Source organism: Cannabis sativa, chromosome 4 (assembly GCF_029168945.1).
Source record: "Cannabis sativa cultivar Pink pepper isolate KNU-18-1 chromosome 4, ASM2916894v1, whole genome shotgun sequence".
Classification (NCBI taxonomy): Eukaryota; Viridiplantae; Streptophyta; class Magnoliopsida; order Rosales; family Cannabaceae; genus Cannabis; species Cannabis sativa.
The window spans coordinates 50,679,088-50,703,390 of NC_083604.1; the positions used below are offsets into that span (position 1 = coordinate 50,679,088).

The 24,303-nt window shown below is 33.6% G+C and overlaps 3 protein-coding genes across 3 annotated transcripts; all 3 read left to right on the forward strand.

Moving 5' to 3' along the window:
- Positions 1-1,980: 1,980 nt before the first annotated feature.
- Positions 1,981-8,956, forward strand: LOC115714735 (leucine-rich repeat receptor protein kinase HPCA1). Its single transcript, XM_030643491.2, has 19 exons — positions 1,981-2,406; positions 3,118-3,232; positions 3,327-3,398; positions 3,694-3,768; positions 3,860-3,931; positions 4,053-4,214; positions 4,318-4,392; positions 4,597-4,668; positions 4,775-4,846; positions 4,970-5,038; positions 5,194-5,268; positions 5,399-5,470; positions 5,611-5,748; positions 5,846-6,339; positions 6,425-6,598; positions 6,688-6,824; positions 7,087-7,306; positions 7,441-7,679; positions 8,294-8,956. The coding sequence occupies exons 1-19, from the start codon at positions 2,325-2,327 to the stop codon at positions 8,765-8,767; spliced, it is 2,889 nt and encodes a 962-aa protein (XP_030499351.2). The 5' UTR covers positions 1,981-2,324; the 3' UTR covers positions 8,768-8,956.
- Positions 8,957-22,360: 13,404 nt separating this feature from the next.
- LOC133036977 (uncharacterized) lies at positions 22,361-23,331 on the forward strand. Its single transcript, XM_061113766.1, has 2 exons — positions 22,361-22,842; positions 22,959-23,331. Exons 1-2 carry the CDS (start codon positions 22,361-22,363, stop codon positions 23,329-23,331), a joined length of 855 nt encoding a protein of 284 aa, XP_060969749.1.
- A 39-nt stretch (positions 23,332-23,370) lies between these two features.
- LOC133036978 (uncharacterized) lies at positions 23,371-24,036 on the forward strand. Its single transcript, XM_061113767.1, has one exon. The coding sequence runs from the start codon at positions 23,371-23,373 to the stop codon at positions 24,034-24,036; it is 666 nt and encodes a 221-aa protein (XP_060969750.1).
- Positions 24,037-24,303: the final 267 nt, after the last annotated feature.

Consider the following 24,303-nt stretch of genomic DNA (forward strand, 5'->3'; position numbering starts at 1 on the left):
ATTAGTCTTGCTTCTATGGATATGCCATTGTAATTAATAAGGGTGTTTATTGGACCACATTCAATATTTTTAGACCTATCTAGATCAGATCCAATTATATATTGGATGTTAAATTTTATCATCCGATTAGATCCAATTAGTTTCAATTATCTAATCGATCCAACATCCATTGATTGTTGGATTAGATCAGTTCTATCTATTGGGTGTATTTTATATATATTTATTTGTTTAATTTGGGTTTGTCCAATATTTTAGACTTAGTATTTTTTGGATCGGATCAGATCCATCTAATATTTTAGGTCCAGTATTTATTGGATTGGATTTGATCCATCCAATCTAAGATAAAAAGAGTAAAATATTAATGTTAATTTTCATATATACATATATATTTTACGTATAACAATATAAAATTTAATTACTCTTTCAAACTAAATGAAAATATTAATTAGTTCGATTGGATATTGGAAATATTAGATTTTTAGGCACCCTATCCGACATCCGATCCGATCTAATCACAATTGATATTCAATGTTTGGTGATCGGTTGTAATTGGATCGGTCGGTTGGCATTGAATTGGATCAATTTATGCACACTCCTAATTGTAATGTTTAATATTTTGTTTTAACTTTTAATCTTTTCATCTCCATTAGCACTTCATTATATTATTTATTTGTATTATTATGTATCGAGTAAACCTATTGGGGATAACAATGGCAACGACTATAAGTAGAATACGGTGATGACAACGGGTGAGATATAATAATTGACAACAACTTTCAATAATTGAGATATAAATAATATTGATTGCGGGAAAGAGTGTTTACTTAAATAATAATAATACTCTAATTTTTCTCTATATTATCCTATTTATTTTATTTTATATTAATAATTTTTTAATAGAGAAATTAAAAATTTACATATATATTATTCATATAAATTTTAAACTTCTTAATAAATAAAATAGAATTTTTTGAATTTTATTTTTAATAAATAATTTGATAATATATTTTTAATATTATTATATATTAGATTAATTTTTTAAGTTATTATTTATTATTTTCATAAGTAATTCTTTTTTAATTATTATATTAAAATAAAATTAAATAAGTTCACGAAAAGCGACTATATTGACTAGTTATATAATATATGACCTATAAATATACTACTAAACAATATTTCAATTTCTTTGAAAACATTTTACATTCATTATTATAGTTAGGGGTGGACACTTAGTAGCATTTTATGGAAATAAAACTACATAGCAAAATTAATGAGAATCTGGCCCCCCTTAAGCTATCACTTACCTCTGCTCTTGACTATAACATAATATTTATGCAAATTTTTACAATGACAACTTTTTCTCTTCAATTTCTCTTTAATGGTACATCATTCTAATATTTTGCCATATAATATGTTCATGAGAATTCTCTAAAATTTTACTATTAAAGATGCTCTAAAGTTGCTATTTGTATATTTAAGTATGAAATGTTTAATCACTTTTACAAAATATGGCTATTTATTTGTAAATAGCCCTCATGAGGTGCTAGATAGCTGTTAGGGCCTAATATCAATCCTCTTATTTGATTGATTTGATTTTACTGGCTATATATTCTGAATGGATGCAACTTGCAAGGAGAAGAAAAGTCAGCTATATTTCATTAACAAATCTTTTGTTGCTGGGGTCCATCCACACTCTGATCTTTTGTTTGGGAAGGACGAATGAGCACTAACTGGTTCTCAATCTCTATCACACTCACTTAAAGGTCTACATGGCGAGAAGAAAATAGCAAAATAAACAAAAGTGAAAATAGATTGCTGAAGCTTTCCAATGGTTTACCTTTTCACGAGGAAAAACTTCTTTAAAATGTATTGTTTCATTGAAAATGATATGACAGATTTAGTCCATGAAAATACAAAATTATACTGCTGTACCATTATTTGATATTATATATATATATTTTTAATTTAACCAACTGCCACAGCTTTGAACATTATCAGTCTTTGCCTACATAAGTGGAAATATTCAAACACGGCAGCCTGTCTTTTATTCTAAAACATAATCCACTTTCAATGCTGATTAACACGGGCCATTGACCATTTAAAAAAAAAAAGTAGTCTAATATCAGAAATTAATCAGGAAAACTTGAACATCAAGACTTCATTGTGCCAGTAGTGATTTTGGTTTAGAACTTTGTTTTTTGTGTTGTTCACTTCATTCCATGAAGTAAGATGGACTCTGGTTGAAACCCAGCAGAAAATTTTCTTCCCCATTTCATAGTGATCCAAAAAGAGGTGTATATGCTTTTGAAATTCTGGTTGTATATATGATGGAACAAAAATTACAAGTCTTCCTGCTCCTTGTAATATCCCAAACATGGGTCGTTGTTTATTCAAACAATCAAGACTGTAAGTTCTATTTATTTATCATGATGCATTTAAAATAGTTCTTACATACTTGTAAAATTGGTACTCGAGATGAATGGTACTGCTGGTGCTGTTGTACTTTTATTTTTCTTTTTCTTTTTGAGTATGTGAAGGTACATAGAAAATGAAATTAGCCTGTTGACATTTCAGTCCTTCTGGTGTGTCATTCTCTAACTCAGCATTAGTTCTAATGCTAATTCTAGTGTTTCTTATCCAAATTCTTCTATAACTTAGTGAAGATTCGTCTGTCATATTAAGCAGTTATAATAGCTTTAAGAAAGAATCTAACATCAGAATTTATATCATATATCTTAAGCACTCTTTTTCTTTTACAAAGAACTTTTTGTCTTACTATAATTGTGTAATGTTTGTGTCTTATAGGGCTCTTCCCTCCTTTGAGTTTTCTCACCAAAGTTATAATTGGTTCACCATTAAATTCTAATAGCTTTTTTATGTTTGACTCATATTGCTTCTTCAATTTTTCCTTTTTTAATAATCAAAATGAGCTTTAAGGACTAGTAGTAACTTTATATGGTTTTAGAGTTTTGTTATTGGTATGGTCATTTCTTCTACTAATATATTTTGCTCACTTTCTGAAAACTTCAGATTTAGTTGTGATTCTTTAAATACATTGTATTGAGGATGCATCTCTTTCTCTCTCTTTTTTCTAATTTATTTTGACTACTTATGTAGTTCTTGGTTTAAAGTCTCTTGAATGGAAGAACACGCCTCCTAATTGGGGGAGGAAAGATCCTTGTGAAGCTAAGTGGGATGGCATTGACTGCATCGACACTCGTGTTACTTCAGTGTAAGAAAATCTTTTATAGTTAAATAAATAAATGTCTTCTTATTTCAGCCAAAATTCACTGCTTCCTGATATGTAAAATGCTCATTTTATGCAGAACATTATCAAGCATGGGGTTGGAAGGTCAGCTTTCAGGAGATATCGAACAGTTAACTGAACTACAGACTTTGTAGGTCTTCTATTTTGTGTAATTATTGGCTTTGTATGAACTATCAATGAGAGGCTTCCTTTCTCCCTTCGGCCAACAATATGTGCTTACTACTTAAAACATTTAATGCTCTCAAAGTTAAGAGTAGGAAGCACTAATAGTAACTTATCATAAAATAAATCATTTTGGTTAATTATTATGATAGAAATAAGCTTCAAATTTTTATAACTAGATATCTTAAACACCCTTATTATAAATTGGCAACTAAATTTTCATAATGCATTTCTGATTTTTATTTTTTTGTCTTTCCATGCAGGGATTTGTCTTATAATAAGAAACTGACAGGACCACTCCCACAATCAATAGGGAATCTGCAGAAACTTACTAACTTGTAAGGAGATATATGTTGAATTGCCTAATGGAAATTTCATTTTGAGATCTTTGTAGTAATTTTGTACTTTTTATTGTTTTATGGTTGCAAGAATCTTGGTTGGTTGCGCCTTCTCCGGTCAAATTCCTGGCACAATAGGATCTCTAAAGGATCTGGTCTTTCTGTAAGCATTATACATTTTCACATATAAGACTACTAATTAAGCTATCAGTGTTTCTTTTCATTAAAAAAAAAAAAGCTAGAAAAATGTCTTCCACGGAACTAACTCATTCCATTAAATGTAGATCTCTGAACTCTAATCGCTTCACTGGTCTTATTCCACCATCCATTGGAAGTTTATCCAAACTTTATTGGCTAGATCTAGCAGACAACCAAATAGAGGGGACTATCCCGGTGTCTCGTGGGAACACACCTGGTCTTGACATGTTACTTCACTGCAAGCACTTGTATGTAAATTCGGTTTTGTCATCATATAAGTTAGCTACTTTCTTATAATGATAACTCTTCTTTCAATAATCTGACAGTTGAAAACTTCTCTGTTTTCAACAGCCATTTTGGAAAGAACAAGCTCACAGGCTCAATTCCAGAAAAGCTTTTCAACTCAAATATGACTTTGATACATGTGTAAGTTTGACAATAAATTCAGTTCTATGACAACTCATTCTTCTGTGTCAAAACTTATAATTTTCTGGCTGTTGCTTTGATCAAATCGCATATTTAACTCATTTGAACATTTACCATGCATTTGTTTATTTTTTCAAAGATATCCACATGAAACAACTGCCAACATTGTAGTCATTAATATTGCTGTTCTCATTTCATTTGCAGGCTTTTCGATAGTAACCAATTGACTGGGAATATTCCTTCATCCCTTGGACTTGTTAAGAGTTTAGAGGTGGTGTAAGTACCAACCTCATACATTTAGTCTATTGTATGTAAAGTGAACTTGTTTGGATGTTTGCAATGCCTAACAATATCATATTTTATCTTGTCTAAAAACCTCCAGGCGCCTTGATGGGAATGAATTAAATGACACTGTACCTGCAAAACTCAAGGATCTTACAAATGTTACTGAGCTGTAAGCAGAAAAACTAGATTTTTTGCAATTATGCTTTGAACTTGTAGACAGTTTCTTTATCTTCAGGCTTCAATATATTGCTTTATATTTTTAAGAGATCATATTCTTGTGACCTTTTAACAGGATCTTGTCTGATAACAAGCTGAGTGGTGTTATTCCTAACCTTACTAGCATGAGTGGCCTGCATTATCTGTATGTTCAAGAACTTCCATGATCAATTAAAGCATTTATGGACAATTGTTGTTCAATTGAGCACTTGATATAGTTTTTCTCATTCCAAAAAGAAATAATTTTCCAATCATCATATGATTATAATTATGATTACAATGACTTCACACTTACTGCAGAGATTTGAGCAACAACACTTTTGACAAGTCTGATTTTCCGTCATGGATTTCAACGATTGAGTCTTTGACAACATTGTATGTCTCTCTCTTCCCTTATTATTTTTCTTAGTGCATGTCTTTGTTTTCATTTCCAGCCCGTATTGTGTTGAATATCAAGGGCATGTCCAAGATTACTAATTTTTTTTTTTTTTAACTTGTGTGGCAGAATAATGGAGGACACAAAACTTCAAGGACCAATCCCAGTTGACCTATTCAGTCTTCCAAATCTAGAGACTGTGTGAGTTGATAATCATAAGTTGATCTGACCTACCACAATTCTCAGAGACATATATTGAGAACATATAGAATTTCCTTTAAATTTGAGATGGTTATAGTTCATATATTCTTCCATGTGATTAATTTTCACATCAATTGCAGGATACTAAGGAAGAACAAACTCAATGGTACATTGGATATTGGTACATCCCATGGCTCACACCTGAACCTCATTGATTTGAAGAACAATGAAATTACTGAGTTTCGCAATAGTGATGAAGTGAATGGCATTGATATAATGTAACCAATATCCTTCAATCTTCTAAAGTTTTTAAGTGATTACATTAAGGCAGGCCTAAATAACTTTTTTTTTTCCCTTCTTATCTTTCTCCTGCAGACTTGTGGATAACCTGATTTGTCAGGAAACAACAGAAAGCAAAGCAAATTACTGTAATACTTCTGTAGTTTCTCAGTTAACTAATTCTTCATATGTTACACCTAAAAAGGGCTGTGTTCCTAGTCCTTGCAGTTCAGATATGATTTCCAGCCCCAACTGCCAATGTGCTTATCCATACACAGGATCATTAAACTTCCGAGCTCCTTCTTTCTCAGACTTGGAGAACACAACTTACTACCAAATACTTGAGAATTCTCTCATGACCTTCTTTCAGAAGTTTGAAGTTCGTGTTGATTCTATTGCTTTGAGTAATCCCAACAAGGATGTCTCTGAATATCTTAATATAAAGCTAGAAGTATTCCCATCTGGCCGTGATAGTTTCGATCGACAAGAAATTTCAGATATAGGTTTTGCACTTAGCAACCAAACCTACAAGACCCCAAAAACTTTTGGTCCCTTCTTTTTTATTGCTGACCAGTATGAAAGCTATGCAGGTGATTCTTTGAACATGAGTAAAGCAATCTGTTTCAGTTTATTTATGAACTTTTGAAAACTCTTCATGTTTCTCTTTGTAAATAGACTCTATAGAAGTTCCTTCAGACAAAAGCAAGTCATCCAAGACGAGTACTGGCATCATCATTGGAGCAGCAGTTGGTGGTTTGGCTGCTGTGCTGTTATTACTTCTTGCAGGGCTGTATGCTTTCCACCAGAAGAAGAGAGCAGAAAGAGCCACTGAGCTGAGCCACCCTTTTGGTAAAGTATTTACTTCTCTTTTTCTGCAAGAACTAAATTTAAGCAACATTTTCTTAGAACGTTGTTAGACCTTAGTTTATTTAATACAGGGAGTTGGGATCCAAATTCGAGTAGTGGAGCAGTTCCACAGTTAAAGGGAGCAAGGTGGTTCTCTTTTGAAGAGCTCAAGAAATACACCAACAATTTTTCAGCTGCAAATGATGTTGGATCTGGGGGTTATGGGAAGGTTGGTTTTCATTGTCTTAAATTTGTGTATAATTCTTAGTTTCAAAAACCAAACTATGATTGTATACCATTATCATTTCAATTGGTGAATGAACTCTTAACCCCAAGTAGATTTTGTAATGTCGACAACTCATCTGTTTGAATGCTATTCTTTTTTGGAACTCTAGTGTATTGTTTATGCTATTTATTTGTGTTGTTTCCTGCACTTACAGTTATATACATTAAAACTTTCTCAATATTAACCATGTGGTAATATTTTAAAGGTTTACCGTGGAACTCTTCCCACTGGAGAATTGGTTGCTGTCAAAAGATCTCTAAAAGAGTCAATGCAGGGTGGAGTTGAGTTCAAAACTGAGATCGAACTTCTTTCAAGGGTTCATCACAAGAATCTTGTCACCCTTGTTGGATTTTGTTTTGAGCAAGGTGAACAAATATTGATCTACGAATATATACCAAATGGTTCTTTGAAGGATAGTCTTTCAGGTATTTCCATCTAGTTCTTCACCCTCCATATGTTCTTTTCACATATAGTTAATACTTACTAGCACTTTTCAGAAGATCAATCACTCAATGTTTCTTTGTGATATAACTTAATAGTAGATGCATGTTATATGCAGGTAAGTCTGGAATTAGATTGGACTGGATGAAAAGACTCCGAGTAGCTCTTGGTACTGCAAGAGGCCTTTCCTATCTTCATGAACTTGCCAATCCTACAATAATACACAGAGATATTAAATCAACCAATGTCCTTTTGGACGATCGCTTAAATGCAAAAGTTGCTGATTTTGGTCTCTCCAAGCTTATGATGAGGGATAGTGATAAGGATCATGTCACTACTCAAGTTAAAGGCACAATGGTGAGTATTCAACCCCTCAAAGCTCTAGGCATCAGTTGGTGCATTCTTATTTATACTGAATGAAAATCTATGTTTTCCTAAGACAGTTAAAATCTGCTCTTTTAAACTATATATGTCCCATGATTTTTTGTTTGGATAATGGATATGGAAAATTTTATTCATAATTCGAAAGTATAGCTGACCACGAAAACCCCAGATGATGATGATTCTGATAGAAAATTAAGTGAGAGATTGAGATTCAGAGGAAAACTCTCTGGGCAAGCAGCTCAGAGCTTCAGAAACATATTAAGAGACACAAACATGGAAAGCTCACTTTCTTAATTGAGTTTCTATTTCCTTATTCATTGAAAAAACATCTCTTTATAAAATAACGAGGAAGAATTTTCATCAGCCAACATAAGTTGTTGTACTCATTAGTACTTAAAAGTGTAACATGTAAAATGAAAAGTTGAAAAGACAATCTCCTAAGACCTTGAAAACTATGTCATTTTGTTATTACAAGATGCATTAGTCTAATATCATGGAACTATAATGTTGTTGAGAATGCTATAGATATCAAATGTTACATAATTTATTGTTCCTAACCGTGGAGTACTTTTTGTTTATTGGCATAGGGTTACTTGGATCCAGAATATTACATGACACAACAGCTGACAGAGAAGAGTGATGTTTATAGTTTTGGAGTACTGATGTTGGAACTCATAACTGCGAAAAAACCTATAGAGCGAGGGAAATACGTCGTTAGAGAAATTCGATTAGCTATGGATAAAACTAAAGATCTATACAACCTTCACTCATTTATTGACTCTAATATAGGTTCAGGAACAAGATTGGTTGGCTTTGAAAAGTTTGTGGATATGGCAATGGAGTGTGTTGGAGATTCTGGAGTAGACAGGCCTACAATGAGTGAGGTGGTGAAAGAAATTGAAGCCATCATGAAGCTTGCTGGTTTGAATCCAAATGCTGATTCAGAACCCACATCTACAAGTTATGAGTATTCAAGTAAGATGAGCTCTTCCAATCCTTATGGTGAAGAAGCGTTTGATCATAGCGGAACCTTCCCGCCATCAAAGATAGAGCCTCAGTAGCATTGTTTCTTAATTGAAAACACAAAATATCTAAGTTTGTTGAAAATGGCAGCCTCTTTTTGTGTATTTGTATATGTGAAGATAAACTTTGTGTTGAATTTCATATAGTTCTTGTTAGAATTAATTTATCAATGTAAATTGCAGAATTTTTAACAAGGAATATCGCTAAATAAAATGAAGTTCAACAAATATAGTCTTGTTGTTAACACGCCAAACCAACTCAATGAAAGATGAAAGGAAAACAAAGATAAACAAAACTAAAAATAATATATCAAAGCCAAAAAAGCAAAACTACAGATGCAACAGGTTAGAGCACACCAAAAATTTATACTGGTTCAGTCAAAATCATTGACCTAGAGTTCTTGGACCAATACTTGTTCAAAACTCAAAATTCTCCCTCACTTCCTTTACAATTTCTCGGCATTTAATTTTCATTAATGTAAGCCTTAAAGTGGTGTAAACCGTCTCTATTGATGGCACTCATTCTCTTCATTTTCATATTTCCAATATTCTTTTTCCATTTTCCGAGATAATTGTTATTGGAAAATTCTACCGTGCACACCCTTAAAATGGATATATTGATGCAGCCCTATCTGTTTTAGCATCTGAAATAATTTTTCAGTCAAAATTTTTCTCATAGTCATGTACGTTATAGTTATTTAAGACATCCTGCAAAATTTTAAGAAATTTGGAAAATTTTAACACGCCGAAAACTATGTTCAAACATTGTATTGCACGTGTGACTATTTTATTTTATACGCGTGTAAAATCGACTGTTTGAACATTGTTTTCTATATTGTAAATTATTCTGAATTTCTCAAAATTTTGTAAGATATCTTAAATAGCTGTAACATACATGAATATAAAAAAAAAATTAGATTAAATTTTGTTTCTGAATGCCGAAATAAGTTAAGGGTGCATCAATACATCCCTTTTAAGGAAGTGCATTGTAGAATCACCCATTATTATTTACACCGTATACTAACTTTTATCTCAAGTTCATATTTATATTTTTGGATGGGGATGTAGTCACGCATCACTTTTATGCGTTACCAATCACGCATGATGTTTTAACCATTGGATTTGTTTAATTTTGACAGATCAATAATCAAATGGTAGGTAAGTTATACAATTAAATAAGGTTAATTAGGATTTTAATCCTCTGAACTTTGACATATACCGAATCATGTCCCTGAACTTTTAAGGTTGTTGAAAATGCCCTCTGAACTATTGAGGTTGTTGGATTTAAGGACTTTTGTCTAATTTCATTCAATTTAACTATTTCAGTGATTGCTTATGTACTAAACCATGCTCCCCAGATTTTGATATCTACCAAATCATGCTCCTTGAACTTTGATATGTACTAAATTATGGCCCCTGAACTTTCATCAATGTTAGACTTTTTTACTAAAATTAGAAAAAAGTCCTTAAATCAAACAATCTCAATAGTTCAGGGGGCATTTTTAACTACCTTAAAAGTTCAGGGGGCATGATTTGACACATGTCAAAATTCAGGGGGCAAAAATCCTAATTAGTCATTAAATAATAAATATATTTTACTTTTTATGAATTTATTTAGAGGGCATTATTAATGTTTACCCGCTGTGTAACCGGTTAGACTTTAATTTTTCCTTTTCGGTATTAGTGCTGGAAAGAGACTATTAATTAAAAATGACTTTTTCCTTATATATAAAGAAAAAAAAAAAAAAAGCTGAAGTACTTTTACCCTAAGATACAGTCACAATTTTTTTTTCTTTGAAATATAATGCCACATTAATAACACTTGGCACACACAAAAAAAAAACAATCTCATTTTTTTTCTTTATTCATTTTTTAGAAATTAATATTTAATTTATTTTAGAAATTTTTACATGAAAAATCCATTTTACACAATTTATTACAAAAAAACCCCTACACGCCTATATCAACTTTTTTACTTACCATGTTTGTTTTATTACAAAAATACCACTTAGTCATCATTTCATGCACATACACGTGTGCTATCCCCATCACTCATCAATCAAATCCCACTCTCTTCCCTCTCTTTTTTCATTTTCTTTCAATTTCATTTTCGATTTTTCCTTCTGTTTCTAAGTTGATTTGAAGATCAAGTAACCTCCATTCATAAGCTTAACCACCCATTATTGATCACGTTTTTTCCCTCTCGTTTTTTGTTCATCCACAAAATTTCAACTCCCACTAAGCCCACGATTTCTCAACTGTTTTTCCCTCTCAGTTTCATTTTTTTTTCAAATTTATTTATAAGATGGCAATCACTCGTTCATCATCATCGCCTTCTCCAGTTCTCAAACAAAAATCGAAAATGGGCAAGAAAACTTTGGCCAACAAATCCAAGGGTAAACGCCCGATCCTTGAAGACTATGATTCTGATTTTGATGCTCCACTGCCCAAGCGTGGGAGGCCCCATTCTTCGAAGAAAACGAAGCTCAACGTGGAGGAGTACACGGTTCCAGAAATTTCTGGGAAAAAATCTCTTGCCTCTGCTGAAGATCGAACTCAGGTTGGTTTTAAGTTTCATTATCGTTTCCCCCTTTTCCAACATTTACACTTTCCCCAGATTTCAGCGTTTTTTTGTTCATTTTGCTTTGTGTAATTTTAGGGTTTCATTTGCACATTTCGTTTTATGTTGTTTAATTTTTTAGTTATTTATTGTTGGTTTTGAACAATTTATTTTGTTCTTTTCTGGGTGTGGTTTTTAAATTTGATTTTGTTTTCTTTATTTTCAGTGTTTTTTTGTGCTTTAGGTTCTGTGTTTTGTTTTCGTTTTTAGTGTGTACAATCAGTCGTATGTAGTTTCTTATTAGTTTTTTTATAGTTTAATGTTGGTATGTTTGATGTGTTTTCGATTTTCATTAGGTTTAGTTGTTTGCTGTTATTTTTTAGGTTTCAAAACGATTTTCAGATCTTTGCTCTTTATTTTTGTATAGTTGTATCTGTTTTTTAGTTTGTTTGTTGTTTGTATATAGTTTTATTGTAGTTTTCCTACTGTATTATTCACTATTAATAATTTTATTGTGTTGTTATGTTTGATGTGTTTTTCGATTTTCTTTAGGTTTAGTTGTTTGCTGTTATGTTTTAGGTGTCAAAACGATTTCAAGTCTTTGCTGTTTATTTTTGTGTAGTTGTATCTGATTGGTAGTTTGTTTGTAGTTTGTTTATAGTTTTATTGCAGTTTTCATACTGTTTTATTCACGATTAATAATTTATTGTGGCCATTTTCGTTATGTTGCAGGTTTGGGACTACAAATTTAGTCCTTCTGATTTCTATAGATCTAAGTGTGTATGCACTAGTGTTTTTTCCGTGATAGATAATATTAAGAACACTTTATCTGTTAATTTGCTTTCTATGTTTCGTGAAACTCAGTTTGGCCATTTTCTAGATTTGTCTGAGTTTGTTTTTCATCCGCAAGTCGTACATAGTTTATTACTAAGGGAAGTTTTTCAGCCCAATCCTAAAGAGTTTTGGGCTAAGGTTGCTGGCCGTTGCATATGGTTTAGTGCCGAGGAATTTTACTTGATTTCTGGAATAGATTGTTTCGGTGATTGCAACAAGTTGTTGTTTTCACAGGAAACAAATCAGTTGGTAGAAACCTGTTTCCGTGGTGTAAAAACTATTGACCACAAAGCCATCGAGGATGCTTTTTTGGGTAGTCGGTGGGATTTGGATGAGTCTCTTGGTTTGAAAATGGTTGTTTTGTATTTTATTCAGTGTTTTCTTCTTAGCAATACTCCTGATAAAGAAGTATCTAGGTTTGATCTAGATGTTGTGGATAGCGGTCGGTGGGACGAGTATTGTTGGGGTAGGGAATCATTTGAATTGATAATTGATTCATTCAAAGGTAGAATTCAGCATGGGATTATTATGAAAAATAGGAAGGCAGAGAAGGGAGGCCAGTATGATGGCTGGTATAGGGCTTTGGGATGTCCTTGGGTTTTTACGGTTTGGTTTTATGAATGCTGTCCTGCTATGGTGAACTCTTTCTGTAAGAGAGTTTCATCTTCTATTCCAAGGATTCTGAACTGGAGCAACACCATTGTCACCAAAAATCCAACTCTTCGAGACTTGAAGGGCAAGATTTTTGATTTGGCGTTGGACAAGGTAATTTACAGTTTTTTTACTGTTTCTTTTCAGTTTTATTTATGTTGTTAATTTTTAGTTTTTTCAATTGTTTTAATATTTTTCATATTATGTTTGATTATGCTGTTCAGTTGAAGATCAAAAACATGTGTCCTACTGATGAAGAGAGGCAGAAGCTTCAACTTGACGGTTTATTTCTCGATGAGTCTATTGATGACCGTGGTGTAGCGAAGCAATCCTTTGAGAGTGGGTCATCTTCAAAGAAGTCTGATTCAGCGGATATTGATTTGATGAAATCTAAGTTGGAGATGGTCATTTCGAATCAATCATCATTGGCCAAAGACTTTATATCCTTGAGGTGTTTTGTTGATCTTAATTTCAAGTCCGTAATGACTGTAATTAAGGATATCCAAGAGAAGGTTAATGTCATTCATCGTCGTCCTTCTGATGAGGTATTTATTCATATTTTATTGTTTAGGTTTTTTCATATTTTTTTTAAGTTTTTTTACTGTTTCATTTAAGTTTCATTTATGTTGTTTGATGCAGGGAAAGCCATCAGATGAATTAGTAACTCAAGATTCTGATGATGATGCTGCTGCTGATGATGATGATGATGTTGAGGATGATGAGAAGCAACTGCCTGATCTAGAAAATATTGATTCCGACTCTGACGATGGTGGTGAGTTGGTTAAAGTTGGTGGTGATGCTGATGATGCTGACAAGGTTGTTACTGATGTTGCCCCTGCTAATGTGAATCCATCTGAGGCTGATGGAGGGAGTGATAAAAATGCTAAGGATGTTGAAAAGCCAAAGGGCGATGAGTCTCGATTGAAGGGGGACGATTTCTTTGATGGGTTAAGCCAATTTTAAATAGATGATGATCAAGTTATGTTGGCTGGCTTTGGAGGCTGTTGGTAAAATCCATGTAAGTGTATTTTCAATTGTTTGCAAGAAAATTAGGTTTCTTTTTGGTTGCTCAATAGTTTCTAGTTTGTTTTGCAACTGTTTTAATGCATTCTTTCTTTTTTAGGTCCCCGCACCCAATGCAGATGTTGTTGGTCAAAAGTCAGATGCTCTTCATACTGATGAAGAAACTGAGGACACTGTCTCTGATACACCTCTGTTGGATAAGAGGAAGCGTGCTCCGGCCTTGAAATCTCCTTTTGTTGATTTCAGGTCTACTGATGTGGGGAGCACTCCAATGGAGCTTATGTCCTCAGGTTCTCAATCAGCTGGGGATGATAGGGATTTTAAAATGGTGACTTATGTGAAGGGCCTTTATGCTCTTAATGATGCGTTTGCTGATCTCGTATCTCCCGAGATTGAGGCAAAATTTGACGCTTGGATTGGTGAAGGATTGCTTAAACATCCTAGGTGACTGTTTTTATTAAATCTGTTTTTGTATTATGTTTCATTTTTCAGTTTTATTCTGGTTTTAATGCTATTTTTTTTTGTTGTTTCTTTGTTGTTTTAGGCATTACAATTGTTATGAAGATGGCGCAAATAAATTTACCCCGGGTTTTAGGCTAGGTGTTGATTATGTTGAGGATAAAACTTGGTTTTATCATTTTGGCTACATGTGACATGTTTATAAACGACTCGGTAAAGTTTCCAATTTCTATTGTAGTTCTGATAGTTTGTTTTCAGTTGCTTTATAAATGTTTTTAAGTTTTGATGTATTACAGATTTTTAACAATTGTTCAACCTTTTCATTTGTGTTTCTGTGTTGTTTTTTTTTTCAGCATATGAACACCATATTCTATTACCTTCGGAAAAAAGGTAAATATTCTTCCGCTGTGACGTTGAATTTTGCAACAACTTATTGTCTCTTTGATGATTCCATCCAAACTTTGTACCACAAATATAACAAAGCCAAGTTAATGAAGACTAAGATGTCACACATTCACGCTGCCCACCCAATAGCGCATTACATCCAAGGTATGCGCATTCCCTGTTCCAAGCCTTGGTATGAAGCCGATCATGTGTTATTCATCATCAATCTAAGAAGGGAAAGTCATTGGGTGTTTGGTCGTCTTGACTTGAATGAAGGGATTCTGTTTCTGTATAATTCTATGAGGACTGCGAAAATGAATGCTGCAGCTAGGAATGCCATGAAGGCTTATTTTGTGTTGCTGCCTTTATTTTTCGATTTATTTGATTTCTGGAAGAATAGGTCACATGCTCCTGCTTCAGGTTCTAACCCTACAGCTCCCTTAAGAATCGTGGAGATTAGTGGTCTGCCGTCTCAGCAGAAAAAGTGAGTGTTTCTTTTAAGTTTATTTTATGTTGTTTTTTAGTTTCTAAACTGTTTATTTTTCTTCTGTTTTTATAGTGATTGCGGAACATATGTTGCTGCATTTTTCGTGTTCTTTATCCACGGAAAGGATGTCCCTGCGGACTTTGATATCGAAGTTTATCGTACCCGGCTTGCTGCACTTTTCTTCTCATATGGCCAAAGGAAAATTGATGAAAGCATTGATAGCGAGGATGAGAAGCAAAGCAAGTCTTCTAAGGCATCTAAATTGAAAAAATAGGATCTTTTATATTGGTGACTATTTTGTGTTATTGGTTGAATCTATTATCAGACAATAGTTAGTGTTATTGGTTGAATGTAGGTATTATATTTGATTTTATAATGTGGACCTGGTTTAAAACTTTTAGGATATTTGACATTTAGTCCTTATAATATGTTTATTGTATAGGTCTGTATTTCCTAAAGTTGTTTGTTTTGTTTAATTGTTCAAGTTTTTGTATACGGTCGCTCAACTATGGAGAAACTATTAACCAACTGAATACAAACAATGTTTACATATTTCTAAATTGTGCTATGAATGTATTTTTATTCTTTGTTTTTCCGTTACTCCTTTTTCCTTTATTTTAGTTAGGTTTTATCAATTCTTACCTGACTGCTTTTAAAATTGTAAAGAAGAAGTCATTCTGGTACTTAATATTTTCAAAGTGTCACAATTGTAACAAAACGATTTTGCAACTATTAAAAAACTGTTTCAAATTTCATAAAAATGAAATCCCATGTATTTAGAACATCACAGATCAACCTGTTTGAATTTGCACACAGAATTAAACAATTCAAATATTTCATATGTATCTATTTCATTGCTTGATTGTTGCATGTCTTTCGATTGTGTCCGTGTTGACCATATTTGCTGCACCTGTTATGTTTTTTTGTATCCCATTCAGATAAAAACCTTCGTTTCCTTGGTCTTCCAGATCTTATTTTTTGGTTTGGTGGCAGAACAATGATATCTTTTATGTTTTGTGGCACATCCCATGTTGTGTGATTGTGTACCGGATATGTTGAGCCGCTGTATGTTTCAAGCCATGTTCTTGTGGTGTAATAACCTGAACAGTAGTTGTAAACATTCAAGTTCATCTCTTTTATAACAGCAAGTGCATGAGCACACGGTAACTCGTCAAGTTGGAATCTGTTGCAATTGCATGTTTTCTCCTTGAGGTTGATGACCCATGATCTGGTTAGTTCAACGACTTCGAACATGGTCTCCATTATTGGTTTTACATTAAGTAAATTTATAAAATTGTTATTATGTATAACAACGGCAACCAAACTATTAAGAAACTATAACGCAACTACAATATTAAACATTTCATTACATTTTCTGTCAATGAGTCCACAAAGTTGTCGACTAATTTCTTCTCTGCTGTAGGTGTTAAAAATATTGTTATTTTCTGTGCTTTTTTCCTGTTTGTGTATGTCCATTGTTGTATCAAAGCTCTCAATGACTCCATCAGTGTTGTGATTGGTAGCTCTCTAGCTGCTAAGTTTGCTGCATTTAGAGATTCAGCAATGTTTGAAGTCACAGTTGAATACCTGTTGTTTTTGCAGTGGTATCTTGACCATTTGTGGTATCCAACTTGTTGTAAATATGGTCTGACACGGATATCCAAGCTGTCCAACTCGCTCATATGGTATTCAAATTTCCTCTCTGTGTATGCTCTGGCTGCAGCGAAGAATGGTTTATCCAGCTTGCTTGCATTCTTCTTGAAGGTTGCTTTTAGGTTGCTTAACAGGTGGTATACACAATAGCAATGTGTGATTTCTGGAAATAATTGACAAGCTGCCTTAATTATGCTCTCATGTCTATCTGAGATCAAGCACTGTTCCTCTCTAATCCCATATGTTTCTCTTACTTTTGTGAAAAACCATTGCCATGAGTTGTTGTTTTCTGAATCCACAACAGAAAAAGCTAGTGGAAAAATGTGCCCATTTGCATCTTGTGTGCAAGCAGAGAGCAATGTACCTCCATATGTTGATTTAAGGAAAGTTCCGTCAACAACTATTATAGGTTTGCATTTCTTCCATCCTTTTATTGAAGCATCCAGTGCGACAAACAAGTACTTGAAGCTGTTGTCATCCTCTGTTTGCATGTGCACTATTCCGGGATTAGTTTTTTGCAACATGTGCAAAAAACCGAGCAGCAGCTTGTATGATTCGTTGGCTTTTCCTCGTAATTCTTCTTGCGCGTGCTCTTTGCTTCTCCATGCTTTCATGTAGTTTATTCTCACCCCATACTTTTGTTTCATTTCTCATCTGATGTCTTGTGGCGTTTGAGTTGTTTTTATGTTGGTAAACCGTGGGTTGATGTAGTTTCCAATCAATTTCGTTGTAGCTTGTCTTTTGTCGGCAAATCTTATGTTTAGATCACAAGTGTGTATCACCTTTCTGTCGTACTTTCGAATGATGAATGACTTTGTTGGCCCGTTTCTGGATGCCGTTAGTGCCCACTTGCATTTTGGATCCAAACAACAAATCTTGTATGTTCTTGCACATGATTTTTTCACTCTGAATTGGAAGTTGTTCCTAATTGCATAAAAACCAAGCACACTCTGCAGTGTTTCTTTGTCTTTGTATATTTGTGCTTCTTCTATTTCAGGATGTTGCGGATCTGTGATTAGTAGTTCGTCATAATCTGTGATTTCTGGTTCCTTTTTTTTGTTGTTTTCCAGTTGCTCAACCATCTCCTCTGCCACAAGTTTTGCATAGTCCATGAAGTCAAAACTTTCTCCCCCAAATTCGATGTAGCTTCAATTGTATGTTGTTGATTTGTTGAGTCTTCTGTTGTTCCTGCATTGTATTCGATTGGTTGGAAGGCGCTTGTATGTGTAATTAATGAATTGTCATTTCCCAAGAATGATGCATCGATGGTTGTTGTTGGGTTATGGATGACATTCACACACAATGGGTATGTTGTGAAGTCGGGGTCCTTCAGTTTGAGTTGTATGTAGAAATGCAGGCTTTGATCATCCTTTATCCTCAATGGTTGGTATCCTTCCTTCACTTGATATTTCAGTTGCAAAACAGTGTTTTCTTGGTTGCACTCCAGGACATCTTTGAGTTTCTGTTGCAAATCTTCATAGTTAGAATTGGCTGAAATGTAATGTCCACTGGCTTCATAATTTTCATAATTCATTCGATCATCGAATTGTCCATTGTAGAAGACTAGGAATGGAATGTCTTTCCTTTCCTGTGTTTTTGCAATGTTTATTAGTCCGAGGCAACGAATTTTAAAACTGGTTTGATTTTGTTATGAAATAGAATACAAACTTACTTCTATCTCTGTCCCTTTGTTCAAGCATTGTATTTCCTGTCCTGATTCCTGCTTTTGTCATTTTTTTTGTTGTTAATAAACTACAAAGAAACGAGAATAAAACTATTAAGAAACTTCATTAAATTTTTGGGAAACTAACTATTTCTCAAACTGTTTTGTCCTCTATCTTTTCCAAAATAAATTCCTGCAAAAAATGTAATGAAACTATTATTAAATGATTATGCATCTGTAAATCAACTTAAAAACCACAATTCTTTCCTCAAAATTACATAGTTCTTACTCATTATCATTTTTCATCATATTTATTCGAATCAGATCAATTTCCAACTATTATAAAACTAATTTGCTACCATTTACATAAATCGTACCTTGTATACATGCTAGCTTTTGGTACTCTTCAATTGACACTTCTTCATGATTTGTAAACCATTTTAAAACGATATTGCAACTGTAAGGCAACGCAAAAAATTAAAAAGATCCCTTATTAGTATCATGTGGTTCCTTAATTAGAATCAGTTCTTGTTTTTTGTTGTTAGAATATGACTTTCCTATTGTAAACCAGTGAATCAACCAGAATGCAAATGTGTATGACGTATATCATTGTTGAAAAAAATTTCAGTTCATACCTTTTTTTGGATTTCAGGGGGAGCTCCAGATCTGTTCAATACAGATTTACATTGCTTCAATCTGGATTTTCGACGCTCGTTTGAGTGATATTGCACGATTAAAAACCGAAATCAAATGTTTAATTTCAGTTTCTCCACGGTTTTCTGGTCTTTTTTTTTAAAAAAATTCTGTTCAGATCCTTAGATTTGTTTGTTTCCTATCGAAGTTCGCCAGAATTGATGGTTGTTCTACGCTCGATCTGGTTTCATTCTGGTTGCGTAGCCGACTGCATCGATGGAGGTTCCTTCATCGTCTCCGTTCGTGACGTGCGGCTGAAGGTATAGGTGAGGTGGTATTTTTGTAATATATTCATAGTGGGCTGTACAAATGTTGATTGGGCCGGCCCACAGTTTTTTTGTAATATTTTACCCTTTTTGGAATTTTCTTGTTTTTTTCCCTTTATTTTATCAATTTTTCTATTGAAATTATAATGTATGCATTATTTTATTATAAATACACTTTTTTTCTTTTATATAGTGAATTACTGTATATGTCATTTGCAGTTAACATCGAAGTTATTATTGCTTACATTTGTGTCAATTAATTAATCTTTAATATATTATTTTAATCTTTATTTGTTTAATATGTAACAAGATATTTATTTTAAATTACTTAATCAAAGTATGTTTTGTATATTGTTACATGAGTTAGCTAGCGATCATTTTATTACTTTTATTATTAATTACAATTTTAAGTTATCAAGTTATTTGACTTATAGAATTATTGATGTTATTGGAGTTATAATAATTATTTAAATGATGGACTGAATACTCGTGGATCTACTACAGACACTAATTGCAATTAACAAGATAAGTTCTTTTCACATTTTCTTTTTTGTTTGGAAAATTTGAATTAATATGCTTACATCATCTTAAAATTTTTCTCCTAAACTTATACTTAACATAATTAGTTATATATGACACTTTTATTGTTTTCCCCATAATACCCTCCCCAATTACATCTACCCACTCCAACCCTCTCATCCCATCAATTTCACACCTTCCCCACCCGAATCCCTATCTTCCACCACCACCAATTTTTTTTTTCTTCTCTTCACTCATTAATACACTAGAAGCTACAACCTTCCACACTACAAGCCACCACACTAAACCACCACATTAGAAGCGAGAACACTACAAGCTCCCATATAGCATCAATGGGTAAGTAATTATTATTTTTTTAAATCTTGTTGTTGTTATATTTAAGTAAGAATGTTGTGTTTGTTGCTTGATCTGTGGATTGTTGCTGTTATTTTTCTATTTTTTCTGTTAAAATGTTTGCTGCATGTGAAAACTGGATTTTTGCTGGTTTTCTGCATATTTTTTTTCGTCGGGCCCGATGGGGTCCGATGCTGGCCCGATGGGGGGGAAAAATTTGTTGGCAGGGGTGAAGGTCCGATGGTTCGATGCTCCTCCAAATGAGTCCGATGGTCGGACCCCCATCGGACCCGATGGCTATTTTTTTATTTTTTAAATTTTTTTTTTTAATTTTTCGAACTTGGGTCCGTTGCTCCCCATGTGGGTCCGATGGTCGGACCAATCGGACCCCGTCGGACGCGATGGCTTTTTGGAATTTTTTTAATTTTTTTTTAATTTATTAAAAGTGGGTCCGATGCTCCACCATGGGGTCCGATGGTCGGACCAATCGGACCCGACGACTTTTTTTAATTTTTTTAATTAATTAATTATTTTTGTAATTATTTATTATTTATTATTTATTATTTTATGATTAATTTATTTTGTATTGATTTATTAATATTTGTGTTATTAATTATTCTTTTATTAATAATTATTAATTATTATTTTATTTAATGTTTTAAGAATTATTTTATTTATTATTGAGTTATGAAGTATTGTTTAATTAATTGTTAATTTTTTTATTTTTTTATCAATAAATGTTTTATTAATTATTAATTATTATTGTTTTATTATTAATTATTAATTATTATTTTATTATTAATTATTGTTTTATTTTTTTATTAATAATTGTTTTATTATTAATTATTATTTTATTATGAATTATGAATTATTTTTTTTATTTTATTTTTTATTTATAATTATTTTATTATTAATTATTAATTATGAATTATTATTACTAATTGTTAATTATTATTTTATTAATTATTGTATTATTTTTTATGGTTTTAGTAATAATTATTAATTATTATTTTATTATCAATTAATAATTATTATTTTATTTTTAATTATTAATTCAGACTTTTTTCGGTGAGATTTTTGTTGTAAATTATAACTGTGTTTTTTTAAATGTATGTGACAGGTTCAACTGTTAATGCGTGTGTTATGTATAATGGTGTTTGGGAGCTTGATGGTAGAGACTGGGTTTATAAACAGAGCGAAAATTTGACATTTGATATTGATCCGAACCTAAGCTACTCAGGTTTGGTTGATGTTTTGTACGAAGAACTGGATGTTGACAAAGTGGAGTATGACTTGAAATTGGAAGTAAATTACAAGTACAAGAAAGACTATGAGTATCGCCCTGAAGTTGTTGGAAATGATAAGCGTGCAAGGTACTTTTTATCTACACTTGCGAAGAAGCCAGATGAATTTACTCCTTTGTTTGTGACTTTGTTAAAGAAGAATGTTTGCGTCGATCCTAGTCCCACACCAAGTTCTGCTAAGGATAATCGTAGCGAGGTTGGGAGTTTTGTTCCAGAAACAAATCCAGAGATGTTGGTTGCGGATGTATTACCTGAATTAAACACTATGATGCCGAGTGCTGATATTGTAGCACAAATGCCGTTCATTGATTTTTTTTGATGGTCCAGACCCTGAATGTTATGTTGAGGGCTATGATGGCGTAAGAGACGACCAAGGTACAGAGGCCCCTGCTGCTGTACCTTTGAACTTGACTCCAATATCGTACCAAATACCACCGAGGCCACCGACACGGAAAAGAATGACCCGTAGAGAAAATTGCCAAACACTTGGTACTAGTAGTAGCTGTCCAGGCGAAACCAGTCATGCTAGAGAAACTACTGACAGTACAGATCCTAATAATGGTAGAGAGACCAATGATATTAGTGGTCCTACTGATGCTCGAGGGACCAATGTGACTGGATGAAGCGATCCATTTTCTTCTTCGACAAGTTACGGTAAATTGAAGGAGAAAATGTATACAAGAGAAGACCTCGAGGATCATAGTCATTATATATCTACGTGTGGCACACCAAGCGGGGAGTTACATGTGGAAAAGTTTTTTAGAGACAAAGATCATTTAAAGATGGTTGTTGGCCTGTATGAAATGAAGAAAGGGTTTGACTACTACGTTAGGAAGTTCGGTACTGATATTTGGTACGTCACATGTAAGGATACAGATTTTGGGTGGAGATTAAGAGCGAAGAATAACATACTTTCTAACATGTTTGAGGTGAGTACATTTCATAATGTACATACATGTTCCCTTGATCTTCGAGGAAAAGATAACCGTCAAGCATCACCTTTGATAGTTGCCCATCTAATTAAGGATAAGTTCGCAACTGACGGCTCGGATCACTTGGCCTCTGATATAAGAAAAAGTATGCACAAGGATTACGGGATCCAAATGAGTTATGAAAAGGCATGGAGGTGCAGAGAGAAGGCACTACACCTAGCTCGGGGTACACCTGAAGATTCGTACTCAAAATTACCTAGTTACTTGCACATGCTACAGTTGAGAAATCCAGGTACCAGTACGGATTTTGTGGTAGAAGATGGTCGCTTCAAGTATTGTTTCTTCTCTCTGGGTCCTTGTATTCGGGGATTTAGGTTTTGTCGACCTGTTGTATGCGTTGATGGGTCTTTCTTGAAGACTAGGTATGGTGGGCAAATGTTGTGTGCAGTGGCTCTGGATGCAGGGAGTCATTTCCGATAGCTTTTGCTATAGTTGACAGTGAAAACCACAATTCCTGGACCTATTTTATGAGAAAATTGAAAGAAACGATTGGTGATGTTGAGAACTTAGCCTTTGTTTTGGATAGGCATCAAAGCATTGTTCCTGCTTTGGATATCGTGTTCCCTGATGCACACCACGGTGCATGCTACCACCACATTATTATGAACGTCAACCACAAGTTCAAGAATGACGTCTTCACGAATCCCATTTACACGTGTGCCTACACGTATTCAAGATCAGAGTTTCACAGAGAATTTGAGAACATTCGGGCAATGAATGCTGTGGTTGCACAATATCTTGAGGAAATTGGATTTGAATAATGGGTCCGGTCGTACTTTCCAGGGGTACGTTACAATGTAATGACGAGCAACTGGGCTAAGAGCTTCAACAACACAACTAAGGATGCAAGAGGCTTCCGGATCACTGCTGTTGTAGCATTCCTGAGGTCCAAAGTCCAAAAGTGGTTTGCTTCACGAAAAGAAAAAGCTGACAAGTGGACGAAACCCCTAGCACCAGAAATGGAGGAGGACTTGACATTGCATTTTGAAAAGGGTCCGTATTTGAACGTTGATTCATGCGGACCTTACATGTTGCAGGTTCACCCTGGAGGAACAGTTCTGACCGGTGGCGTAGTGGACTTGCAGGAACATACTTGCACTTGCGGCTTGTTCCAGTGCATGAAGTTTCCTTGTCCTCATGCATGTGCTGCATCTCAGGAGCGAAGTATTAGCATGTACACACTATGCTCGCCATATTACACGACAGAATATTGGAGGTGGACATATGAAGGAACAATTATGCCAGTTGGTGACGAGGATGATTGGGAATTGCCTGATGACATAAAGAACATGACAGTTGGAGTGCCTGTTGAGAAGCAACCAGTAGGGCGACCCAAGAAGCAAAAGGTTGGAAGAATTAAGAACAACCGAACTGCTTGTAACAGTGAAAGGATTATCAAATCACGAAATTGTAGCAAGTGCGGTGCCAAGGGGCACAACAGAAGCACTTGCACCTACCGAAATTAAAAATGAATTTTTAGTTTATTTGTATTGTGATGTCTTGGACTATTATGTATTGTTATTGAATTAATGTTGGACTATTTTAAACATTAGAATTTGTGATATTTTATGTTTACATAATTATTATAATTTGTTGCATGAAAGAAAGGCATAAAGTTTGTATGAACTCTTAAAAAAACATAAACATACCAATAAAAAAACTAGTTACAATTTTATCTTAATAAATACCAATTAAAAAAAAACATATTTGTTCATGCTAAATTCTGATAAAAC

Coding starts and splice junctions, on each gene's coding strand:
- LOC115714735 (XM_030643491.2), top strand. CDS start 2,325: ATGATGGAACAAAAATTACAAGTCTTCCTGCTCCTTGTAATATCCCAA. Junction 5,269..5,398: donor ATTGAGTCTTTGACAACATT/GTATGTCTCTCT, acceptor CTTGTGTGGCAG/AATAATGGAGGACACAAAAC. Junction 7,680..8,293: donor CTCAAGTTAAAGGCACAATG/GTGAGTATTCAA, acceptor TTATTGGCATAG/GGTTACTTGGATCCAGAATA.
- LOC133036977 (XM_061113766.1), top strand. CDS start 22,361: ATGGTTGTTGGCCTGTATGAAATGAAGAAAGGGTTTGACTACTACGTT. Junction 22,843..22,958: donor GTAGAAGATGGTCGCTTCAA/GTATTGTTTCTT, acceptor TGTTGTGTGCAG/TGGCTCTGGATGCAGGGAGT.
- LOC133036978 (XM_061113767.1), top strand. CDS start 23,371: ATGACGAGCAACTGGGCTAAGAGCTTCAACAACACAACTAAGGATGCA.